This window comes from Thunnus thynnus, chromosome 6 (genome assembly GCF_963924715.1).
Source record: "Thunnus thynnus chromosome 6, fThuThy2.1, whole genome shotgun sequence".
Taxonomy (NCBI): domain Eukaryota; kingdom Metazoa; phylum Chordata; class Actinopteri; order Scombriformes; family Scombridae; genus Thunnus; species Thunnus thynnus.
In genome coordinates, this window is record NC_089522.1 from 18,584,343 (window position 1) to 18,605,503 (window position 21,161).

The window sequence follows — 21,161 nt, forward strand, 5'->3', positions numbered from 1 at the left end:
TTAGCTTTAAAGCTGCTTGTAACAATAGTTGTATGTTAACAATGGAAGAAAGTACTTGGGGGAGTTGTTTATAGTGATGAACTCAGAGAATCATCACCCAACTCTTCAGTTCCCCTCAGCTTTAAGGAGCTTATTTTAGCATCTTTCAGCTCATTGTTTTGGTTTTACAGCCTGCCTGTTTACTGATTTGGTTCAGTCTAACCGCTCTCATCAGTGTGATTTCCAGACATAGCAGGCTTATACTTTTGTGAAAAGCTTTGATTAAGCCACTGTATGCAACCTGCCCAATACCAAACAGCAGACACACACAGTTAGTGCTTATCTAGGGAATACGGTGGAGCATTTAGCAGCTAAAGATCCAGGTATTTTCTCAGGAGACCAAAATAGAGCTAAAAAATAGTGTGCATATTGGACTTAAATTTATCAGGTGGCCAGAAACATGACTCTGAATTAATTCAAATGATGCTCCATGTCTGCTCAATGTGTAAATAGACAACTGCTTGCTAACAAGCTCACTATATCACCTTTATAAAGTGATAATATGAGATTGTGTTAATAGATTATTTTGCTGCCCCAAGTGGCCGAAAAAAGAAAAAAAAATTAATGCAAAATTTTAAAGTAAAATCATTGGTTAAAGTGTACTCTAAACTAGTGGCTCCCAAACTTAGGGTTCGGGCCATATAAGGGGTCACAAGATGAATCTAAGGGGTCATGAAACCATTAGCGGAGTAGGAAATAAAAAAAATAAAAAATAAAAATATTTTTTAACTTTTCTCCGGTCTTAGCTTTTTCCAAGGGTATACAGTACAGTTTGACCTGTTCATGTCACAGAAAAATATTCAAATTAAACAAAGGGGAAAATCACTCTTTGACAGGAGAGTTCACACAACTCAACATGCACCATGTGACAAGGGGCCACAAGTAGACATTGCTTCATATTAACCGGTTACACGAGAAAAGATTGATAAACATCTCTCTAAACCCCAAATCCCAGATTCTCGCAGTGCAAAGCTTTTTAAGACAGCTCAAAAAAGGCATGACATTACCAGACACTGAGTCAAACTCCGTGTTTCTTCAAATATTTTGTTACTACCAGTGACTGTTCTAAATATCAGGTGACTCATGTCTCAATCGGAGCCGCAGCACTGAGGAGCACAGCACAGACAGACAGACCTTCCCTTGCACACTTGTACATCCATAACTGATTCAGGAATGTCATGCACACCATGCAGGCCTGAGAGTCCAGCTCTGCATTTTATACACACAGAGGAAGATGGATTGGCTGTAGTGTTCCCAGCAGTAAGGCAAAAATTCCTGTCACCTTGGAAAACTGGTGTAAACACAGATGTGAGAAATGCCTGTGAGTCTGTGTGTGTATGTGAGGGAAGGATGGAGGTTAGATGGGACCAATTAAAGAAAAAAAAACGACAAAATGAAGTTAGGAAGGTGCTGGTCCACCATGAGCCACCAAAACAGCTTCATAGCACCTTAACATAGATTCTCCAAGTCACTTTGCTGGAGATCTGGTGACTATGACGGCCATAACATATGATTCACATAATTTTCCTGCTTATCACACCATTCAGACCACCGTTTCTCTATATACTGTATTTTATTCAGGTTTTTATATTTGTATGGTCAAAATAATGGCAGTAACAGGGTAACCAAATGTAATTCCACTCTTATTCCTTTCAATACAATCAAAACTCACATGTAGGTTTGGCATTAACATAAGAAAAAGTATTTCACAACACATAGGGAAAGCACCATATACTTTATAGTATATCTAGAGCACCCTGTGGACAAACTCTACCGACTCCCCTTTTGTGGTAATTACAAGCACAAATATATTAAGGAATATGGACGAATATGTACATATTAACACAAGACTCCTCTAAAAGACAGGTAGACAAAAACAGTAATAATGCTTTGACCTGTCCTTATAATTTAGGTTGATTTTGTGCTTTGGTAGTGCATATTTCCAAGAAACTGTTCAACTGAACAAATATTCACAAACCAAGGGATACACAATAAATATGGCACCCTCAAGATCTTTCCTTGGCAAGTAATCTGTTTTTGAATGCTGCAAATTACCTCTGGTTAACGAAGGAATGAGAGCCAGTCACAGATACACACGGAAGATGAGAACAAGAGCATTTAATCTCTGCCAAAACCTAATATAATACATGTACAATAGATGCCTCTTACAGAATTTTTTCACAGAACATACTACCCTCTTGTGGTCAAGTGGAAAATTGTAGCTGCAAGATGTTAGTGACAAAAGAATCAGGAAGGAGATCCTCGTGGGCCTTAGGTTTACTCATTTGGGTCTAAATAATTGGATTTATCACATATTTGCAGCACCTCAGTTCATTTTCAACTATAACAGGTCCTCCATCCTTCATCTGGCCTTGAAGAGGGACCCTGTGTCAAAATCTAGTTTTTTAAAATACCTTAATTACGTTGGTTTAAGGTTATGCTCATTTTTTGTAAAGCTGTCTTTTATCAAATTGCGCATAAAACCTTGATCAATTTAGTATTATTCTATCATAGGAGTACTTTAAGGCTGCAACCAACTTTCATTGTCAATAGGTCTGACAACATTTTCCTTTTTTTGATTGATTTCTCAGTGTATGTAATGTCAGAAAAAGAGAAAAATGCAGATCATTATTCCTTGAAGCTCAAGCCAAGTTAAGTTCAAATCACTTGCTACGTCTGACCAACAGTCAAAATCTAAAGATGTTGAGTTTACTATCATGGAAAACTGAAAACTAGCAAATAGCTAGAGTATTACCATGTAAAATGGGGCCCCATCTTGTGTTAATCCAGCCATGAAAAGGAAAAAGGAGCTTTTATAGAGCTCTTTCTATTTCTCTCTCCTCACTAGAAGTTAAATTCTGCAGCTCTTGTCACATCATCACCTCCCCAGGTGCCTGTCTGTGCTCTCACCCTCACTAATGCTGCTACTTTCCAGATCATATGCAACATTATTCAGCTCTGAATGTGTTGCCAGGAAACCTCATCGCAGTAAGGTTGTCTCATCAAAGGCTGTTCAGCGGGTGACCTCAGATAACCTTTTACTTTGGCAGAAGCTGCAACTAGGCGGTGTAATTTGTTATCCATTCCCCGTTTCCTCTCAATTTTGCTGCAGTAGCTGTGAAGTTATGCAAGGCTGTAACCTGCATGTCAAGAGAGAGAAATGGAGCGGAAATTCTGGCTGCAAACTCTGATGATGATGTTATAGCTTGTGCATGAATTCATGTCGTAATTTATCCCATAATTTACATTTTTCAAAATGATTTTCAAGTGTGCAAAGATGGGTGAATATGCTGAATAAACAGCACTCCCCTCTGTCAACAGCTGCTGTCGAAGTGCCTTTAAGCAAACACTGCAGTGTGCCTGAGCAGCTCTCAGGCATAAATGTGCAAAATGGTTTATATGACTAAAGTGCACAGCTGCTCAGGTGATTTTCCCTGATAAAAAAAAACAAAAAAAAACACATTCAATGTTTGCAGAATGACCAGTAGGGGGTGGTATGCTGCCACAGATAGAAGTCTCATTCAATTTTAGACTCTAATGCTAGTTTGTTGATGTAATGAAGGTGTTTTGATCACAGCTTGATTAAAATTATATCAAAATAGCCTACTGTGTTGCAGTCTACTTTATCTTTATTTCTCTTCTGACAAAATGAGACTAACAGATATCATAGTCTGTCATCAATAATGACCTCAGAGGAAAAAAGTCCAGGCCCTGACCAGACAGGCAAAACAACAGCTACTGATCCCACCCTTTCAGGCGAGCAGAAAAGCATGGACTTGATTATACGTGCTGAGGCGCTAAGTCAAGGGCATATTTTCAATTCTTGAAGACAAATTGTATGAGAGATGAAATGTCTTCAAGAATCTAAAGCAAGTCCAGTTGCCCTTGACTTGGCTCTTCTAAAAATACCATAACCTGGATGACTGAGAGTCTTCACAGACCATAGACTTAAAGGATAGGTTCACAGTCTTTCAAGTCTGTCTTAAAATAATAGTCAGGTGTCCATATGAACACCGAAACAGGTTTTGCTTGCTGTGTTCATATTGACCATTAAAAGATCCCTTCCAAATGCGCTTACAATGTAAAATATGGAGGACAAAATCTACAGTTCTCAACTTGAGCAAAGGTTTATTTAAAAGTTCATCTGAAGATAATATGAGGCTTCAGATAAAGTGAATATCTTCCACAGTTAAAGTCTTTTTAATACAAAATTCCCTTGTTGTGTCTTGACGAACAATGTTTTCCTGTTCAGCTGCAGTGGAAGGATCATAACAATAAAAGGGAATTATGCACTAAAAAGACACTTTGAAAGACAATGACTAATTGATTGATTTGATTTGACTGATCTGAATAATTTGGATAGCTGAAGCTTCACATTAGCTTCAAGTAAACTTTTAAATACATTTTTGCACAGGAAGGCTGTAGATTTTGTCCCTCATCACTTATATTGAAATTATATTATGCAGGGATCTTCTAATGGCCAGTATGAACAGGAAGAATGATTACAGCGAGAAAAACATGTTTCAATGTTCATTTGGGCACCTGACTGTTGTTTTAAGTAAGACTTGAAAAATTGTGAACCCATCCTTTAATTTAAATTCTGACGATGTTTACAATAGACAGCGCAACATGACAATTAACTTCCAACATGTCTCTGTCTCTGGTTATATGAGGCTGACACACAAGATTAAACCAAATATAGTCGTACACAACGCAACCTATCTGCCTACTTAAAACCCAGAGCCATTGTAGACCATGTCAACCCCATGATGGGCCTGTTAAGTATCATGTTGAGCTGTAAAATGATCTAGTCTGCTATTTGTTATCTATTTTCATGGAGGTTATGACCTGCAAGCATTTTTCTTATTCACATGGCTTGGAACCACATAGCAACTGAGCCACCAACAGCCAACAACAACTAACAAGCAAGGACACAATGGTCTTGTCCCAGTCTTATCAGCCTTTCCTTTTTTGGTACTGCCCTGGTTAGCGTCCAAACTAAACCTTTTAATTTTCCTTCCGTCCTCCACAGTTCCACTGAAGAGTCTCAAAAGACAAACTTTGCTGCTCTAAGAGTTACAGATGGTTCACCTTTGAGACCTCCACAAGTGAATGACTGAAAAGAGCCACATGTTGGTGATTATTCACGTTAATACATCATCTATGCATTTTTTTCTAACACTTCTCTCCATCGTCACTCCTGTGTGACTCCTCCTTCGCTCCAGTGTTCAGCCTGGCAGACTGCTTTGTTCCTCTATAAGGACATTTTCTAAGTGCCCAAATTTCCCTGCGATAAAACTAACTGCTATTTGGATGTTCCCTCCGCTCTCCATGGTTGTGGGGGAAATATTTATGTTGAAAATAGTGTTGCTGCTGAGTTACATGCTCCCAGTCTCTGATGACACTGAGGGAAGAAATCCAGCAGAGGGGCTACTCTTTCCATTTCATTACAGTAATAGTACATTTAGTTAGGGGAAGCCTCCTGTTGGAGCCTATCCACTACTTTACACCAGGTTGAACCATGCTCTGAGGAAAAATGAGTTAACTGTGCGTTAAATAAACAGAAATGTGTTGTTTTAAAAGACTTATTTTCCCTGAGCACTTACTTATTTAAACTGATTTTCATTAAATCTTTAGAAATTAAATCAAATGAGGAGGCCACAGACGATACATTTGTATGTCCCTCTTTAACTCATTACTAAGGACTGAATTCAGTGCCATGGGAACAGAAAAAGAAGCAAAAAATGTTTAAGGTCCCACTTCATCATTTGAAAATTAGTCAGTCTACTGATGAATAAACAGGCAACTAAATTGTTTTGATAACATTAACATTTCCTGTACATTTAAACCAGAAGGGACACATGTGACACATATGTCCCTTCTGGTTTAAATGTACAGGAAATGTTTGAGAAAGTACTGTACTATTGTTGGGAAATATCTCTCAACACCACTTTTTTCTTGTAAAAGGGAGTTGTTTCTGTAATCAAATGATCAAGCAATCAAGTGATTACAAAACCTAACGGAACTTTTACAACTATTCATACAAGCTGTGAGCTTTCCCTTGCTTAATCACTGTTAACAGCAAGCGTGTTCTGTGCATGAGGTTTGAATTGCAGCAACTCTTGTCATCAAATAAGCTGTTTCCCACATACTTCATATATGCATGACGAAAGTGTTGGTTAATACCCTACTATGTCGTAATCATGAGAAAAACGGCCCACTACATATTGCAGTCAAACCATGAGAAACTGTGCAGGAATTATAGCAGGCAAGAAAATAACACAAAACTCACTAATTTGTCATTTGTCGGACACGTTTTTTGAATACTATAAATATTTAAAGAATATCACAGTTTTAGCTTTATGAGATTTTACCATTTAAGTACCATAAAGTGTCGTATGCTAATCGGTACGTAATAAGGAGGGTTTTTTGTTTGTTTCAGTGAAAGCGACACTTGTGTAAATATTTGCCAAGTCCCCATCGTGTAGTCTCGGTCCCCCCTCTAGCCCCCCCTCTGTATTATTGAAAGGGGCGGGTTGGAAAGAGTCTAAGCGGATCCTGTGGTGTTTTGTGTACGTGCACGCGCGCGCATGTGTGTACGAGAGCGAGAGAGAGAGAGCGAGAGAGAAAGAGAGAGAGAGAGAGAGCGAGAGAGAGAGAGAGGGGCCACAGAAACAACGCGGCTTGGTGCACAAGTGTTGTGACCGGGGTGGACCGTTATTGTCACGTTGTGCGGAGCGAATAACACAGCCGTCAGAGCATTTTGCGAGGATAAAGGCAAAACACTGAGACATCCAGCCGAAATGGGGAAGGTGGAAGGAGGAATGAAATGCGTGAAATACCTTTTGTTCGTGTTCAACTTCATATTCTGGGTAAGTGCATGTTCGGCGGCTGTGGTGATGGAGCAGATGCAAGCTGTGCGTAAATGAACATGGAGCAAGTGCAGCAGTGCTCACTCCACACAGCTGCTGACTTTCACGCGCACGTGTTATTTTAGTAACGATGCTCACATTGTTTACGGCTTTTGCTCTTGTCCGACTGTTCTGTGCTTTATTTAGCAGCATTGTGCGGCGTGGGTTCACTCTGCGTGGCGCGGAAAGGGTGACAGCCAGATAGGTTTTTAGTTTTGACTCGCCGGACTCAAATCAGATTTTCCACAGAGGAAAAACCCGCCCCCTTTTTCCCGGTGAAGCGTGTTTTTGAAAGGAAGGGCTGAATGAAAAGACAGAGCCAGGGAGAGAGATTGAGAGACAGCATGGAAAACAAACTCAGCAGTTGGCTTCTTGCGCCCGCGAGGCTTCATTAACGAACACCGCAGAAGTGATTGATAAACGGAAGTCACTGAAAATCTCTCAACCGCTTCCTCTTCAGCAAAAAAGCAGCGCTTGGGTACTCATGAGGCACAAGAGAGTCACTTTACTTAAGACAAAGTGTCAGGTGGATGTGAAAGGTGTGTTTGTGTGTGTGTCCTGTACACATGCTTTGCACATGTGCCTTCACAAACCCCGAGGTCCTTGGTGAAGTCCATTCATAGTTCATGCTGTGAATGAACTCACACTAATCTCTCGCCATCCATTGTCTGCATGGATAACTTTGGTTGTGTGTGTAAGGTTGTCCGCTCTCAGTCCTCAGAGGGGAAGTTCCTTTGTGTGTGTGTGTGTGTGTGTGTGTGCGCGCGAGTGTGTGTGAGAGAGACATTTTCCAACAAGCATCTGTGGAGTGGATCAGGCACTGAGGGTAGAGTGAATGGATCCATTGTGACAGCGGGACAATAGCATAACTTCAGTCTGCTGCTCCTGCCTGCATAAGCAGTAGAGCCTGCTGGAGCCCTTAATACAGCGGCCCCACCAGTCCCATCATTGAGTTGTTCTATCTCCACTTAGAATTGCCACATCTCAGATGGGTGTGGCTGATATCTCCCTTGAAACATCATCTCTGTCTCTGGACACAGAGACAGAGATGACAGACAGATGGAGGAAGACGACAGGTCATTGCCCGACAGACGAGCAAATGCTTAGTGAGAGAAGAAAATGAGAGAAAGGAAGACAGAAAACGTGATGGGAGAAAAAAAGGGTCATTGGGAGATTGGAAGGGATATTCATGTGCGTGTGTGCGTGCGCTCACATGGCAAAAAGAAGAACAGTTGGCATGAACTTGACCCAGATAATAATAGAATCAGTAGATCACTATGAGGACAAGTGGATATTCTGTTGATATGAGTGTATTACGTGTCACAGGACCACAGCAATATTCAAGTGATTGGATGCTCGTCCACTTTTTGGTGCTCTCTTCATATGCACATTCCCTGTACTCTTTCTGAGCAGTGATCACTCTCTGCTCATGATCACAGCATCCCAATCCCCCCTGGGCTCCAGCCCCCTCTGTTGATGGTGGAGTGAGAGAGGATGAGTGTGAATGTGTGCATTGAAAGCGGGTGGAGGAGGGGCAGATATGATTCCCTTCAAATCCCCCCATGAGCCCCGAGTGGACAGTATAGTGCAGACAGAGACAGGCCGGTGGCGCTTCTGTTGGACAGACTGTGACACTGAATGCTGTCAAAACATGAGCGCTGATAGACATACCCACACACACACACACACACACACACACACACACACACACACACTTAAAACACAAAAATGAAGTTGTTTTTTACCTGAAAGATGAAGAGTTTAACCTCCCTCATTTCACAAAAACATACAAAGCGGCTCTGTGTTTATATATCTTTTTGAACATCATGATGAAGTGAGATTCTTGCACAGCCCTGTTATTGAATTTTATGGTAACACAGGCCAAGCTCTTGTGTATATTACTCTGATAGCTGCAAATACAACAGCTTGTATCAGAACATCAATGCCTAACTTGCTTGTCTGGTCTGTGTTTGCCTGTTCTAGTTCAATGACTTCCCTATTTAGTCAAAAATTAAACCGGTGAGTAAACAGCATTGGGCAAACATTGCATCATAGTGATATGCGTGGAAGGTGCACCGTATGCAACTGTCACATGAATTTTACCCCAGTGTTCTTCCTCATCATCAAAAAAAAACTGATTGGTTCATTTTTGCAGTGTTCTGATCATGATTCATTTGGTTAGATAATGAAAAAGCATTAATGTGTTAGTTATCTGTCCAACAGAAAAAAAGCAACATCAGCATCACTCAAATCTCTTTGTGCAGCTGCAAAGCTCTTCACATTGAAAAGGCCACACCAGTGTTTATGCTTGTTTTCTGCATTTCTTGCTAAGTTTTCATTTTTTGTCATTGTTGTTTAAGGCCAAATTGTTGTAGACTCAACAACAACATCAGGACCTTTAAGCTAAATGGTCCTCCCTCAACCAAAAATTAAAACCGTGACACAAATGTTGATTCTTGCTTTGTTATAGGCGGTCTTTGTCAGCATAATCAATATCTGCCCAGGCTGACAGGAGTTTTAATATTTATTTTTCTGTGTTATTGTCCATGCCATTGCCTCGCAAACCATATTTAAACTATCAAGATATCCATTTCAACAATGTGACATTCAGCAGACTGGAATACTTTCTTCTTCTATATGCTTTAAGACTTCACTTAAAGACTTAATGACATTGCAAAAAGCTTTTTAGACTTAAAACAATTCAATTCTGTTGTCCAATTAAAGGTAATTGTTCTTTCTGATACAGCAATGTGCATAGTTTATGTCTTGAGATAAAACCTGTGATCAGTGGTGTCCCCCAAGGAAGTGTCCTGGGTCCATTGTTGTTTTTATTATATATCAGTGATAAATCAGTATGTCATTCGTTTCTTGATGTTGACAAGTCTTCATTATTAGTTTCTTTACATAAAGGTAGAATTGTGTCAGTTTTATTTAGTTCAAAACCAAAATTAAACAACTTATGTAAAGCAAGCATAGTTGTAAAAGTGTTCAGAAACTGAATCCAGGGACTAAGTTCCTTGTCAGTTCCTTGTTCCTTGCATAGGGATTGTTTGATGCTGCTGGCATCATGTCTGGTACAGGGCTACTTTGACAGAAGCCAGTTTCAATAACTCAGTTATCGATAGAACAGGATCTGTTGTAGCTGATGTTACAGTTTGATTCAATAGGAAGTTATTTATTTATTCAGGAGCTGTTAAAATGTTATATTTTTATTGTTGCATGTAACCATGTTATTACATCATGTGGACCATATTTTATTGTCCATAACAAACAGCTGAGAGTAATACTTTTTATTGTCAAATGAACTTAACTAAACTAATGTAATAAGAAAATTTAAAACAAAATAAAGCAAGAATGTAACATCAGATTGACAAATTAACTGATTTCTCAATTTGGAAGAAATTGTTTTTCAAAGTTAACACAGCTTTACAGAAGAGGATTAGAGTTCTGACTTTAAAATTGGAATTATGACTTTAAACTCATAATTCAAATACATTTTTCACATGTGGCCATAATCTTCTTCTATACAATTTGGAGATCAATTATTCAGATTAGTTGGCAATTAGTTGAAATGTAGAAGAGGTGTCCAATATCTTGAATATTTCTGTTAAAATTTACTAACGTTAAAATCAGCGTTGACTCTGAAACTAAATTGTTCCAGTGCTCAGACCTACAAACACACTTGTCTGTACAGTATGTTTCACTACACTCCCCCACCCTCGCCCTATGGTAGAGTACAATGGGATTTACTCCACCCGTAATTATCTCACTCCTATTTACAATTTCCCTCTGCCCATCATTTTTAATGTGCCCTTGTGTCTGTTTTCCCAAACATATGCTAGACTGAGGACTATTTTGAACAAGCTTAAATCACTCACCAGTGACTGCTGGATTTGAAGACGTAGTTTACAGCTTTTTTGCTTTCATATTCTGCTTTTGCTTTAATTTACAGCAAAGCCCTATTTTTTTCATGAAAATAAGGTCTAACCTAGAAAGCGGATAATGCCACAGACTGTCTCTGACCAAGACCACAGCCCTGTGTCAGCTCAGCCCCTGCTCTCATGGAAATTCCCCCTCACAAAAACACTATTTAACAGCACTGTTAAAAAAGTACACCATAAAAGAACCTCAATAAAGCTTCGAGATTTCCATCCCCTTCAAGAAATACCCAGACATGCAAACTATCATCAGAGCTGTTGGGACAGAAAGAGAACACAGGTTAGAGTTATATCTGAAAAAGATGCTTCTTTAGTCCGTGTCCGCGGGCAAAGAAAAAAGATGATGGATCCTCTAACAACTTATTCTCTCTTTCTTTCTCCCTTCCCTTTTTCATGATCTCTTTCATTGTGTTTGTCTGTTTCCCTCCTATTGTGCGCCAAAGCATATAGTCACAGGGAGACACTGGGTCTTTGTCCCACTGTGATGTTAGGAGGGAGGGGTTGAGATGGGGTGGGGTAGAGGAGGGGGATACATGGAGATAAGTCAGGGGGTGGCGGGGTAGATTTGGGAGGTAGAAGCAGGCAGAAGGGAGGGGTGTGTCTGGTGTCAGCCAGGGTAATGATGATGGACAAAGTGGTGGGGGGTATTTAAGTAGTGAGGGGGTTAATGGGACCTTTGGGATAGTCAGGCTCGGGAGTGCCAGGATTGAGAATGTACTTAGCATGTCAGCTACTGACTAAAATGAGAGCTTTCAGTGCGGTATACATCAATAGATCTGGTTTAGAAAAGGTTTTTAAATGTAGCCATAATAGTAATGAGGTTTGGCTGAGCACTAAGCTCTTTTCAACTGGGAAACAACCACCTGCTCCCCTGTACAACACAAACACAATCTACAGTAGCTTGGGATGACCCAGCGCCTCCAGCACTAGGTGCATATCCACACAATTCAGTCGGCAGCAATCCTCACCTCACACCTCCACCAACACCATTGCACCATCAGGTGTTCCGACAAATACCAGCACTAAATAGATCCAGAGCCCATATTCAGACTAATCCAACAAGCCTACAGATCCGCTGCCTTCACTTCGTCATGCTTTATCACTTTGGACCTGCTAATCCTGAAACCCCAAGAGCTCAGCTGTCCCATACATCAGCACGCATGACACTAAATCCTCAGTTTGGGAGGAAGCCGGCTTCCCAACACCTGCATGCTGATGGTTTACAACTGAGCTACTGGCTTTACTTCAGACCAACACCATAAAATATAAACTGCGGATTGGAGTGGAGGAGGACAGGAGTGTAGACAGTGAGGGTGAGGATAAGATACAGAAGATAAAGAATGAAAAAGGTTTGCAGAACCAGAAAAAGGCAGAGATTTGGTGAACAAGAGGTCACGAAGATTCAGACGTAGAACAGCTTGTTATGTCTAAACTTGGCAACAGGGTTTGTTTCAATAAATTCACTTATCACAGCATAAGGACACGGAAACAGTCATACAAACAGCGGTCTACCTAAATACTGAGATCTAGGACACAGAGAGACCATGTGACAAGCACTCCTAAATACTCTCCATTTAGACAAATCATTTTATTTCTCTGCGCACAGACACACATAAACACTGTGTTGTTTTGAAGCTCCGCTCAGAGATTTTTAGACTAGATTATCCTCAGGGGGCATGGGCTCAGTGATCATTAAAACCTCTCGGTATTGGAGCATCCGTGACAGTTTCTGTCCTTCAGAGCATCTCAGATCACAGAGAAAAAAAGCATTTACTTCAAGGTCCTCTGACATTAGAGAAAAATAGTTTGCTTTAAAGCGGGGGCATTGCAGGGAGTATGATTGTGTTCAATGTATACTGATGGTGGTTTACATGAAGGAAAATATGAGCTACATGTAACCACATTTCCAAACAAACAGGAGGGCCTGTTTAAGCTCAAGGTGCCACACTGCTGCCCACAGCCAAGCGGGTCATTTTCTCCCTACTGAGAAGCCAGAGATTGTTACAGGGTGTTTTAAATTTCAAAGTCACTTTTTTTTTCTGGCGTCTGCTGGTCTAAAACACTTAAATCATCCACCCCTAACATAGACAGATATTCAGACCTATTGTTTTGACACAAAATATTCACTTTTAGCCTAACTAGCCCTTAGTGAAATTATACTTCTGTTGCCTGAGTGCAAAGGGTGGAGGGCCAGAGTGGAAACTCCACGGCACCGTTTGCTTTATTTATGTGGAAAATCACAATTAGGCAGAGCAAAAGAACAAGCCCTCTGAAGGCCGGGAAAAAAACATGCACTCCCACTGTTCTACTTGAGATGAAAAAGTTGTTGCATTTGTAATGAATGCTGAAACCAATTTGCTGCAATGATGTCAGATCTGAGCCCTGATAGTGAGAAACATGCTTTGGTATGAAATACATAACATAAAATTGATTATCAACTTCAAAGTTATTGACTGTATTTCTGCAACCACGCGCTATTTTAATGATTATTACATCTTTAACCACAGAAGAGGAAAGAAGATGAGGGAACACTAGTGTGGGAAAACAGTTGGTATTTATTAGGGTTTGGTTTAAAGCCTGCATCCACATGAGACTTGACAGTGCATGATTGCAGACCACTGGTTCTCTATTTTTCTGGTTTTTTATGCATTTTCTGTAATAAAAACGTAGCAAAAGCTTATTGCATGTCTTTCTGTCCTCTCTCCCTACAGTTGATGGGATCCTTGGTTCTGGCAGTGGGACTGTGGCTACGTTTTGATCCAAAAACTGTGTCTCTGCTCAGTGGCGATAAGGCTCCAGACACCTTCTTCATTGGTGAGTATTATAGCACACCTCAGATTGTCTTCACAGTTAAGGAGCACACAGTGTAAGTGTGTAACAATATGCTGTATCAAACTGTATTGCTTAATACAAAAACAATGATTCAATGCATGTGTTGAACAACGTACCACACATTTTGTACAAAATCTGTTGAAGTACTGTTGTCGACCAGAACCTGTTTTTGTCAGCACATCAGGTTATTTTTCTTGAAAAGAAAGAAAGTTTTCTTGCTTGGGTTTGTGTCTATTTATGACTTTTTATGGGTCTGTTAATGGATCAAGAAAAGTGTTTGACTGGCAATATAAAAGGAAATTGGAAATGTATGGCACATTCTCCTTATTTTTGCTGTATTAAACCATGAATTTTGCAAACTAGGAACGATCCTTAGAGCAGGGAGGAAAAGTGAAGACTGACTTTTGACTATGACTTTTTTATTTTAAAAAAAATAAATCTATAAATTAAAGCTCCTATTGTATTTCTGTATGATTTTTTATGGCCTACATACATATCAAAAACCAAAATCAATTAAATGTTGTTGTCTTCTTTATCATTCTCAGTCTGGAGAAAGGCTTAAAAATGTTTATTGACATGTTTCCATGCAACTCCCTTCGCCTCTAAATAAATTTCTGTCATTACGTCAGAGGGGATATCCCCACCCCTGTTATGGAATTTTCCAACTTTAGGGGTTACAAATTGGGTTACTCTGGGTCAAGTCTGGTCCTTGAGGTCACACTGTAATTCTTAAGCAGGAAGGGGACATATTCTCCTCTCCTTGAGACTCCAGCTGTCTGTGATGTTTTGGGGAAAGCAGAAACCTCTCTGATAGAGGGTAAATCAGCATTGCCATGGTCACCAAGGTCGAAGGAGGCTGTCCTAGACAACACAGATAGGTGGATGTCACAGGTAAAATGCAGTTCCTTGTTTAGAAACTAGTGAACCAATTAGACAAATTTTTCATATTTTAGGCTGATAAAGACTAGGACTCAGACGTACAGGGGCGAGAACTGAAAGAGACAACATTGGAGCAGAACACTCTGGTGTTTACTGTTTTCGGTTCTCCACTTGGCCAGGTGCTTCAATAAACCTGCTGATAGTTTTAAAAGTGTGTACACAAGGCAAATAGCTTGCTTCGTCCATCTGGCTTTAGACCACTGCTACTGTACCAAGGAGAAAAGTGTGAAAAGAACTTTGATGCCGCTGAAGATGTTGTTGAAATCTATTTGTGTGTAATGTTTTAATGTGTCTGTTGGTGTATAATGTCTTAATGTGTGAGTGTGAAAATGGGCAACAAGGCATCCAAAGCAGTGAGTAGAACAGAATCTACAACCGAATTAATCAACTCACCAAAAGATAAGAGGAAGACTACTTGTGTTTCAGTAGAAAATAAACATAGCAATTTGTAACTGAACAGGTTTATTGAAGCACCTGGCCAAGTGGAGAACCGAAAACAGTAAACACCAGAGTGTTCTACTCCAATGCTGTCTCTTTCTGTTCTTGCCCCTGAAGATCTGAGTCCTAGTCTTTATCAGCCTACAATATGAACAATTAGTCTAATTGGTTCACTAGTTTCTAAACAAGGAACTGCATTTTACCAGTGACAGTTTATGTCACGTTGCATGGAACTTCCGCTGTTTTGGTTTGAATGTCTGACTGTGTCAATAGAATCTACGCATCCACCTATCTGTGTTGTCTTGTTGAATATAACACACACACAGGCCTTGGGTATAAAAGAAAACTATCCAAAGTCTTGGTAAGTCTGTCAGTGAATGTGCAGAAGGCTGGTGATTGTTCTGATAAATTATAGCCACATTTTGGCTTCCATACATGGATGAAGTTTTTTTGCTTATTAGGTGTGTGCATGCCTCTTTCATGCTGGCGATGAGTGTGAATATCAGGAAATGACAGCTGTATATAGAGCGTAAATACACTACAAGGATGCTAACCACCTTCCAGTCAGTCACTCTGCCCACATGAGAGACAGGAGGGGAGGAGGGACAGTTAAAAGGCATATGGAAGAGGACAATCATAGAAACAGATGGGGATCCATGGCAAAGATTTGAAGGAAAAACAAGACGGGATGTCACATGAAATAACTGGGCAAGAGAGGAGAGAGATGTGTTTAGCTGCTGAGTGTAGGACTTGTCTTCTGCATCCACGCACAGCAATTTGTGTGAAAGCAACGATAATGTCAGTTATTTTAACAGTCTCCAGACTAAACTATTCTATTCTTGATTGGTACTTTATTTTCTTGCCTGAAGCCAGCTTGATAAGGTTGTGTAACGTTGGACTAGTGTTACAGAAAGTTATTTTCATACATTTTTGTCATCACTTCTTCATCACTTCTTTTTGTGTGTGCATGTGCGCTAAGACTCAGATCGCCATGTGGCTCGACTTAGGATGGTTGGCATCTGTCAGGTCCTCTGAGAGTATAGTGCTACACATGGCTTTGACAGTGAGAGTGCTGTCCCCACAGGCGCAGCTGAAAGCGCTCAACAGTTGCTATGTCTTGTTCCCATGGCACCAAGCCAACACAAATCTTTTTTCTTTGTACTTCAAAATGATGTATTGTTAAAAAAAACCTCAGAGTAAAAGCAGTTTGTGAGTGCAACTACATCTCATGTCACCAGTTGTTATGAGTTAAGAGCTGATCAGCATGCTAACTGATCATTTGACACCTCAAGCTGCCAACTGAACAACAAAAGGAGTGACGCTCCAAACTCAGTCACTGTATCACATCAAGTCTTTTTTTTGACGCACTTGGAGTTCCTATGAACCATGTTCTTCTCTTGTTCCCACCTGAGCCCACATCACCTGGGGGCTGAGACGTCCTCTCTCACCCCTTCCTCTGCTGAGGCGTCGCTTAGCAGCAGACTCCACCTGTACGAGGGCACACTGGTGGAGCCGATCTGTTGTTGAGCTTCTCCCTGCAGACCTACCCATGATGTACTTTTCCTAATCAGTGGGTTAATAGGACTTCAAAGCATCCCCACTTAGACCTCCCTAAATCATGCCAACAAGGCTTTTTATCATCTCATATGGGTACACTATTAGAAGGCGCAACAAGTGGGTCCACTCTAAAAAAGGATTTGACAAAGCACCAATCACTTTGCTGCCATTTGTTCGCCTGACCACAGAAATAGTACAGTCTGAAATGTTAATGCCACTGTCTGAGCTCTGCTTGGCAGTCTAGATAGAGCGACTCTTTCATTTTACATTCTCAGCTCTCTGCTGCCTCCTGCTGGTGTCTTGATATATTAAAATTGTAGATTAACTGAATGGCCCGTCTCAGGACTGAGCATATTAAAAAATATGTGGTAGGTGATCAAACAGCACCTTTTTAGACTGACAAATCTTACTTGTGTTGATCTATGGAATATATCAGAGTGCAGAATATGCTGATGCTGGTTTTTCACCTTATAATTAAAGACCTGCCGGTTCGTTCTAGGTGTGTATATCCTGATAGGTGCTGGCAGTCTGGTAATGCTGGTTGGTTTCTTTGGCTGCTGTGGAGCTGTTAGAGAATCTCAATGCTTGCTGGGTTCGGTGAGTACAAATGCATACAAACACATGAGTAAGAAACTGAACTGAAATGCACCTATAAACTATTTACAAGAACTGTATATTTATTGTCATCTGTGTATTTTTTTTCAGTTCTTTGCCTGTCTGTTGATCATCTTTGGAGCTGAGGTGGCAGCAGGGGTGTTTGGATTCCTAAACAAAGACAAGGTACATTTATTATTTCACAGCTGGAGTAGTTGATATGATGTTTTTGCATAGTACAATAATTCACCTTTCCTCTCTCATACAGATAATAGAAGATGTTCAGAACTTCTACACAACAACCTATAATGAAAACAGTAACAGCACATCAATCGTCTCATACCAGAATGTAGTAAGTCAAAAATAACAGATTATTACAGTTTTTTTCGTTACAGCACATTAATACAGTGCTCTTAATGTAGAAAAAAATTGCATATTAAAAGGAATTTAGCATTTGCTCATGTACATGCTTTGATCATGTAACGTTTTACTTCTCACTTTCAGCTGAACTGTTGTGGAACTCGGGCTAGCCCCTGTCCTAATAACAAATCGGACATAAAGGTGAGATCTGTCTGCTCTAGACTCAAAATGCAAATTAAATTCTGCTATTTTGTTGTCCTGTGAGTGAATCATGGTGCCATACAAAACATCCTGGTTTACTAGAACTTAACACTACTTGAATCCACGTATCTTTGGTGAACAGGACTGTGAGACAGGCATCCAGGACTTCTTCAACAGTAAACTCTTCATCATTGGGTACGTGGGCATCGGCATCGCTGGAGTTATGGTGAGTCAGGATCTGAGAATAATTGAAAACACTCAAACACAGGTTGTGATTGGGAATGTTTTTGTTTTTTTTTAAAGTTAAACATCTACTTTCCTCTTAACAGATCATCGGGATGATCTTCAGTATGGTGCTCTGCTGTGCTATTCGGAACAGCAGAGAGGTCATCTAAGCTGCCCCTCACCCCTAATGTACCCAGCCCAGAAAGACTGTACAGCCTTCAAATCAGATGTTAACCCCTGTCCATCATCTACCCAGGGACCCAGGAAATAGACCATGTTCAAAAAGTCCTTCCCATTATGGTGCTCAACCCAGCTCTCCTGGTCTTTCTCTATTTTTTCTGTATTTTTTTCTTTATTTATTTGCTGTGACAAGCAAAGTAGTATGCTGTACTCTTAGTCATTCACATATTCAGTGGGAACAGTACCTCTATTTGTGATGTTGACCCTACAATCTTTCAAATTGTTTTTCCTCATGGCCATTTGGCTACCACTACAAATTTTAAACCACATACTGTTGCAGTGGTGTCAATGCTTTTTCACATAGTCTTGACACTGACCCTTTGGCTGTGGGAAACTTAAGCCCTGAGAGAGCAATCTGAGGTGAAAGCAGCTGAGTTTGCTTGTCCGTTTCACACAAATGAACACACACACACACACGCACGCACGCACACGCGCATGACACACAAGCACAGCAATGTTATGCTACGTGAAACCACGGCCTTAAAAAAGGTTGTCTGGCATCTCGTAGGGAATCCTGATTGGTGGAATCGGAGTGGAGTGGAGTGGAGAGGGAATGGCAAGTGAATGCTTCGAGAGTGCATCCATCATGCACACATCACACACATATAACACACACACTGTGAACTGTGCAACCAACACAAATTGCTGTCTACAAGACAAATCCACAGTTATCATAAAGGGATAGTTCAACATTTGGGGAGATATGCTTATTTAATTTCTTGCTGAGAGTTAGGTGAAAATATTTATAGCATTCCGAAGTCTGCATGGTAAATATGAAGCTACAGCCAACAGCCAGTTAGCTTAGCTTAGCATAAAGACTTGAAATTTGGGGGAACAGCCAGGCTGGCTCTGAGGGGAAGTTTGTTTTTTTTTGAGAGTGGTATCAGTTTTCTCATCTAACTCTTGGCAAGTAAGCGTGTTTCCCAACATTAGAGTCATATGTTGAACAAAAATAAATGCAAAAGCTGCATGGAGAAGTAGGAAAAGTATATCCAAAATTCTGCATTTGAAAATGGTTAGCAAAAAGCATAGATGATTTGTAGTTAAGGAGCTAAAACTTGCAAACACATTGGTATGGTCCTTTAAAGATGATTATAAAAACAGCCTCAGGCGAACGGAACTACAGACTAAATTCTCTCTTTATCCCAAAGGAAAAGCTCCTCATCTGTTTGGCAGAGCGACCTGATGACATAAATACCACTTCCTACCCTTTCTTTGTTGATATGTATGCTCTCTTAGACTCTCTTACATAAGAGAGCGCCCATGAGTCTGTGTTGACTATATGTCAAAAAGACCCAGATCAGGTGGACATGTTTACAGGCTAAACATATACTAGGTTGTTAACTGAGAATAGGCACCGGGGCTGTGAAATTCAGTTATCCAAGCCAGGCCTTTGATCTCTTCCCACTTCCATCTTTTTCCCCTCTGTGCCTTGAAAGTACACCGCCTACCATAAAAACTCAGAGACAAACCTTTATATTCCTCTCACCTCATCAACATCAGCAGATAGGAGGGCCGGACAGACATGTTCAACCTGGAATCACTTCCATTTATCCAAGTTCAATCAGGACACTGTTAATTCTGCAGGGTCTATTCCAAGTGTCAGGACTCCGTTATGTAAATATGTGTGAGTTTTTTGTAGTTGTACATTATTTGTGGCTGATTTGACCGTTATTATTTAACATGCCGTGTGTAGACAGAGGCTTGCAGTAGTTGTACAGTGTTGTAGTCATGACAGTGTTTGCGATAGTCAAACAGAGCCAAAACAGCCCCTTAACGTGCCTTTCTTTGATAACAAGCTATTTTTGAACAGCAGGCTGTCTGGACGTAGCGAAAGAACGTAGCAAAAGTGTACATATGTTTGTAGAGTTGGACTGCAATTGAATTGTCACACACATTCGACGAGTAGCACATACGGCTCGATTGACTTACCATTACTATTTTAGTGTGTAAAAGTGTCACACTCAATTGTGTCTTCCAAGCCAAGAGAGCTGAAGTGGTGAAAGCAACTCATTCATCAGCCAACTATTTCAAAAGCCTCTTGACACTAAGAAAATCTCAATTATCTTAATATTGATTATATCCAAATGACGAGAGGCCAGTAGGCGGTGTTACATCTGAGGAGACAAGACTATCACTTCAGAGGCTAGAACAGGTTAGAACTGGATGAACTAGAAACAGGTTTAGTGCTACTCAATCCACAAAGCTGTTACTTTGTTCTTCAGTTATTTGTTGGAGCAAATCTAAAGATATAACATACTGTGCACCTAAAAACATTGTGTACGCTGTCGAGCCTTTCATAGTTGATTGTGTGTGGTAATTTATTTTAATACCATTCCAGGCTTCTCAGGAAGATAGGTGTTTGAAGTTTAATAAAGCATTTAAAGTTTTACATAGTTTCCTGTGTCTCATTTCATCGCAGAAGTTCTGGTATCATTTACTGTTATATTGAAATGTATTATCTTTTCAGAGGAACTGGCACAAGAAGTACAGATAAGTCCATTAGTAAAGTGATAAAAAGATGGATATCTCTAGCGTGACAGCATGTCACATCATGTTCTAGGAGCTTATACCAAGTAACAGGTTTTTTGAGTTATCTGGATGACTACAGCTTCAAACCCAGAATAGAACATCAGTTTATGTGCAGGATTCGAGGGGGCTGTCGAAAGTCAGCAAAGTTATCCAAATAACTCAGTAAACCTGCTTCTTGGAAAACATTTAAGGGTATGCTTGGCAAAAACAGAAAACATTCAACTTAGGCATGTTGACTGAGCCTTGTCAAATGCTTTTCACATGTACATGTCCAAATGTACTGAGTTTGGTTTTCAATAACAAAAGTATCAGAATATTTTGGCATATAAGTCATTTTAGTTGATTCTGGCAAGCA

The 21,161-nt window shown here is 40.3% G+C and overlaps 1 protein-coding gene across 1 annotated transcript; it reads left to right on the forward strand.

The window, feature by feature from the left end:
- Positions 1-6,679: 6,679 nt before the first annotated feature.
- LOC137184565 (tetraspanin-2-like) lies at positions 6,680-20,666 on the forward strand. Its single transcript, XM_067592355.1, has 8 exons — positions 6,680-6,911; positions 13,600-13,702; positions 17,154-17,251; positions 17,360-17,434; positions 17,517-17,600; positions 17,753-17,809; positions 17,952-18,035; positions 18,139-20,666. Exons 1-8 carry the CDS (start codon positions 6,843-6,845, stop codon positions 18,202-18,204), a joined length of 636 nt encoding a protein of 211 aa, XP_067448456.1. The 5' UTR covers positions 6,680-6,842; the 3' UTR covers positions 18,205-20,666.
- The last annotated feature ends 495 nt before the right edge of the window (positions 20,667-21,161 follow it).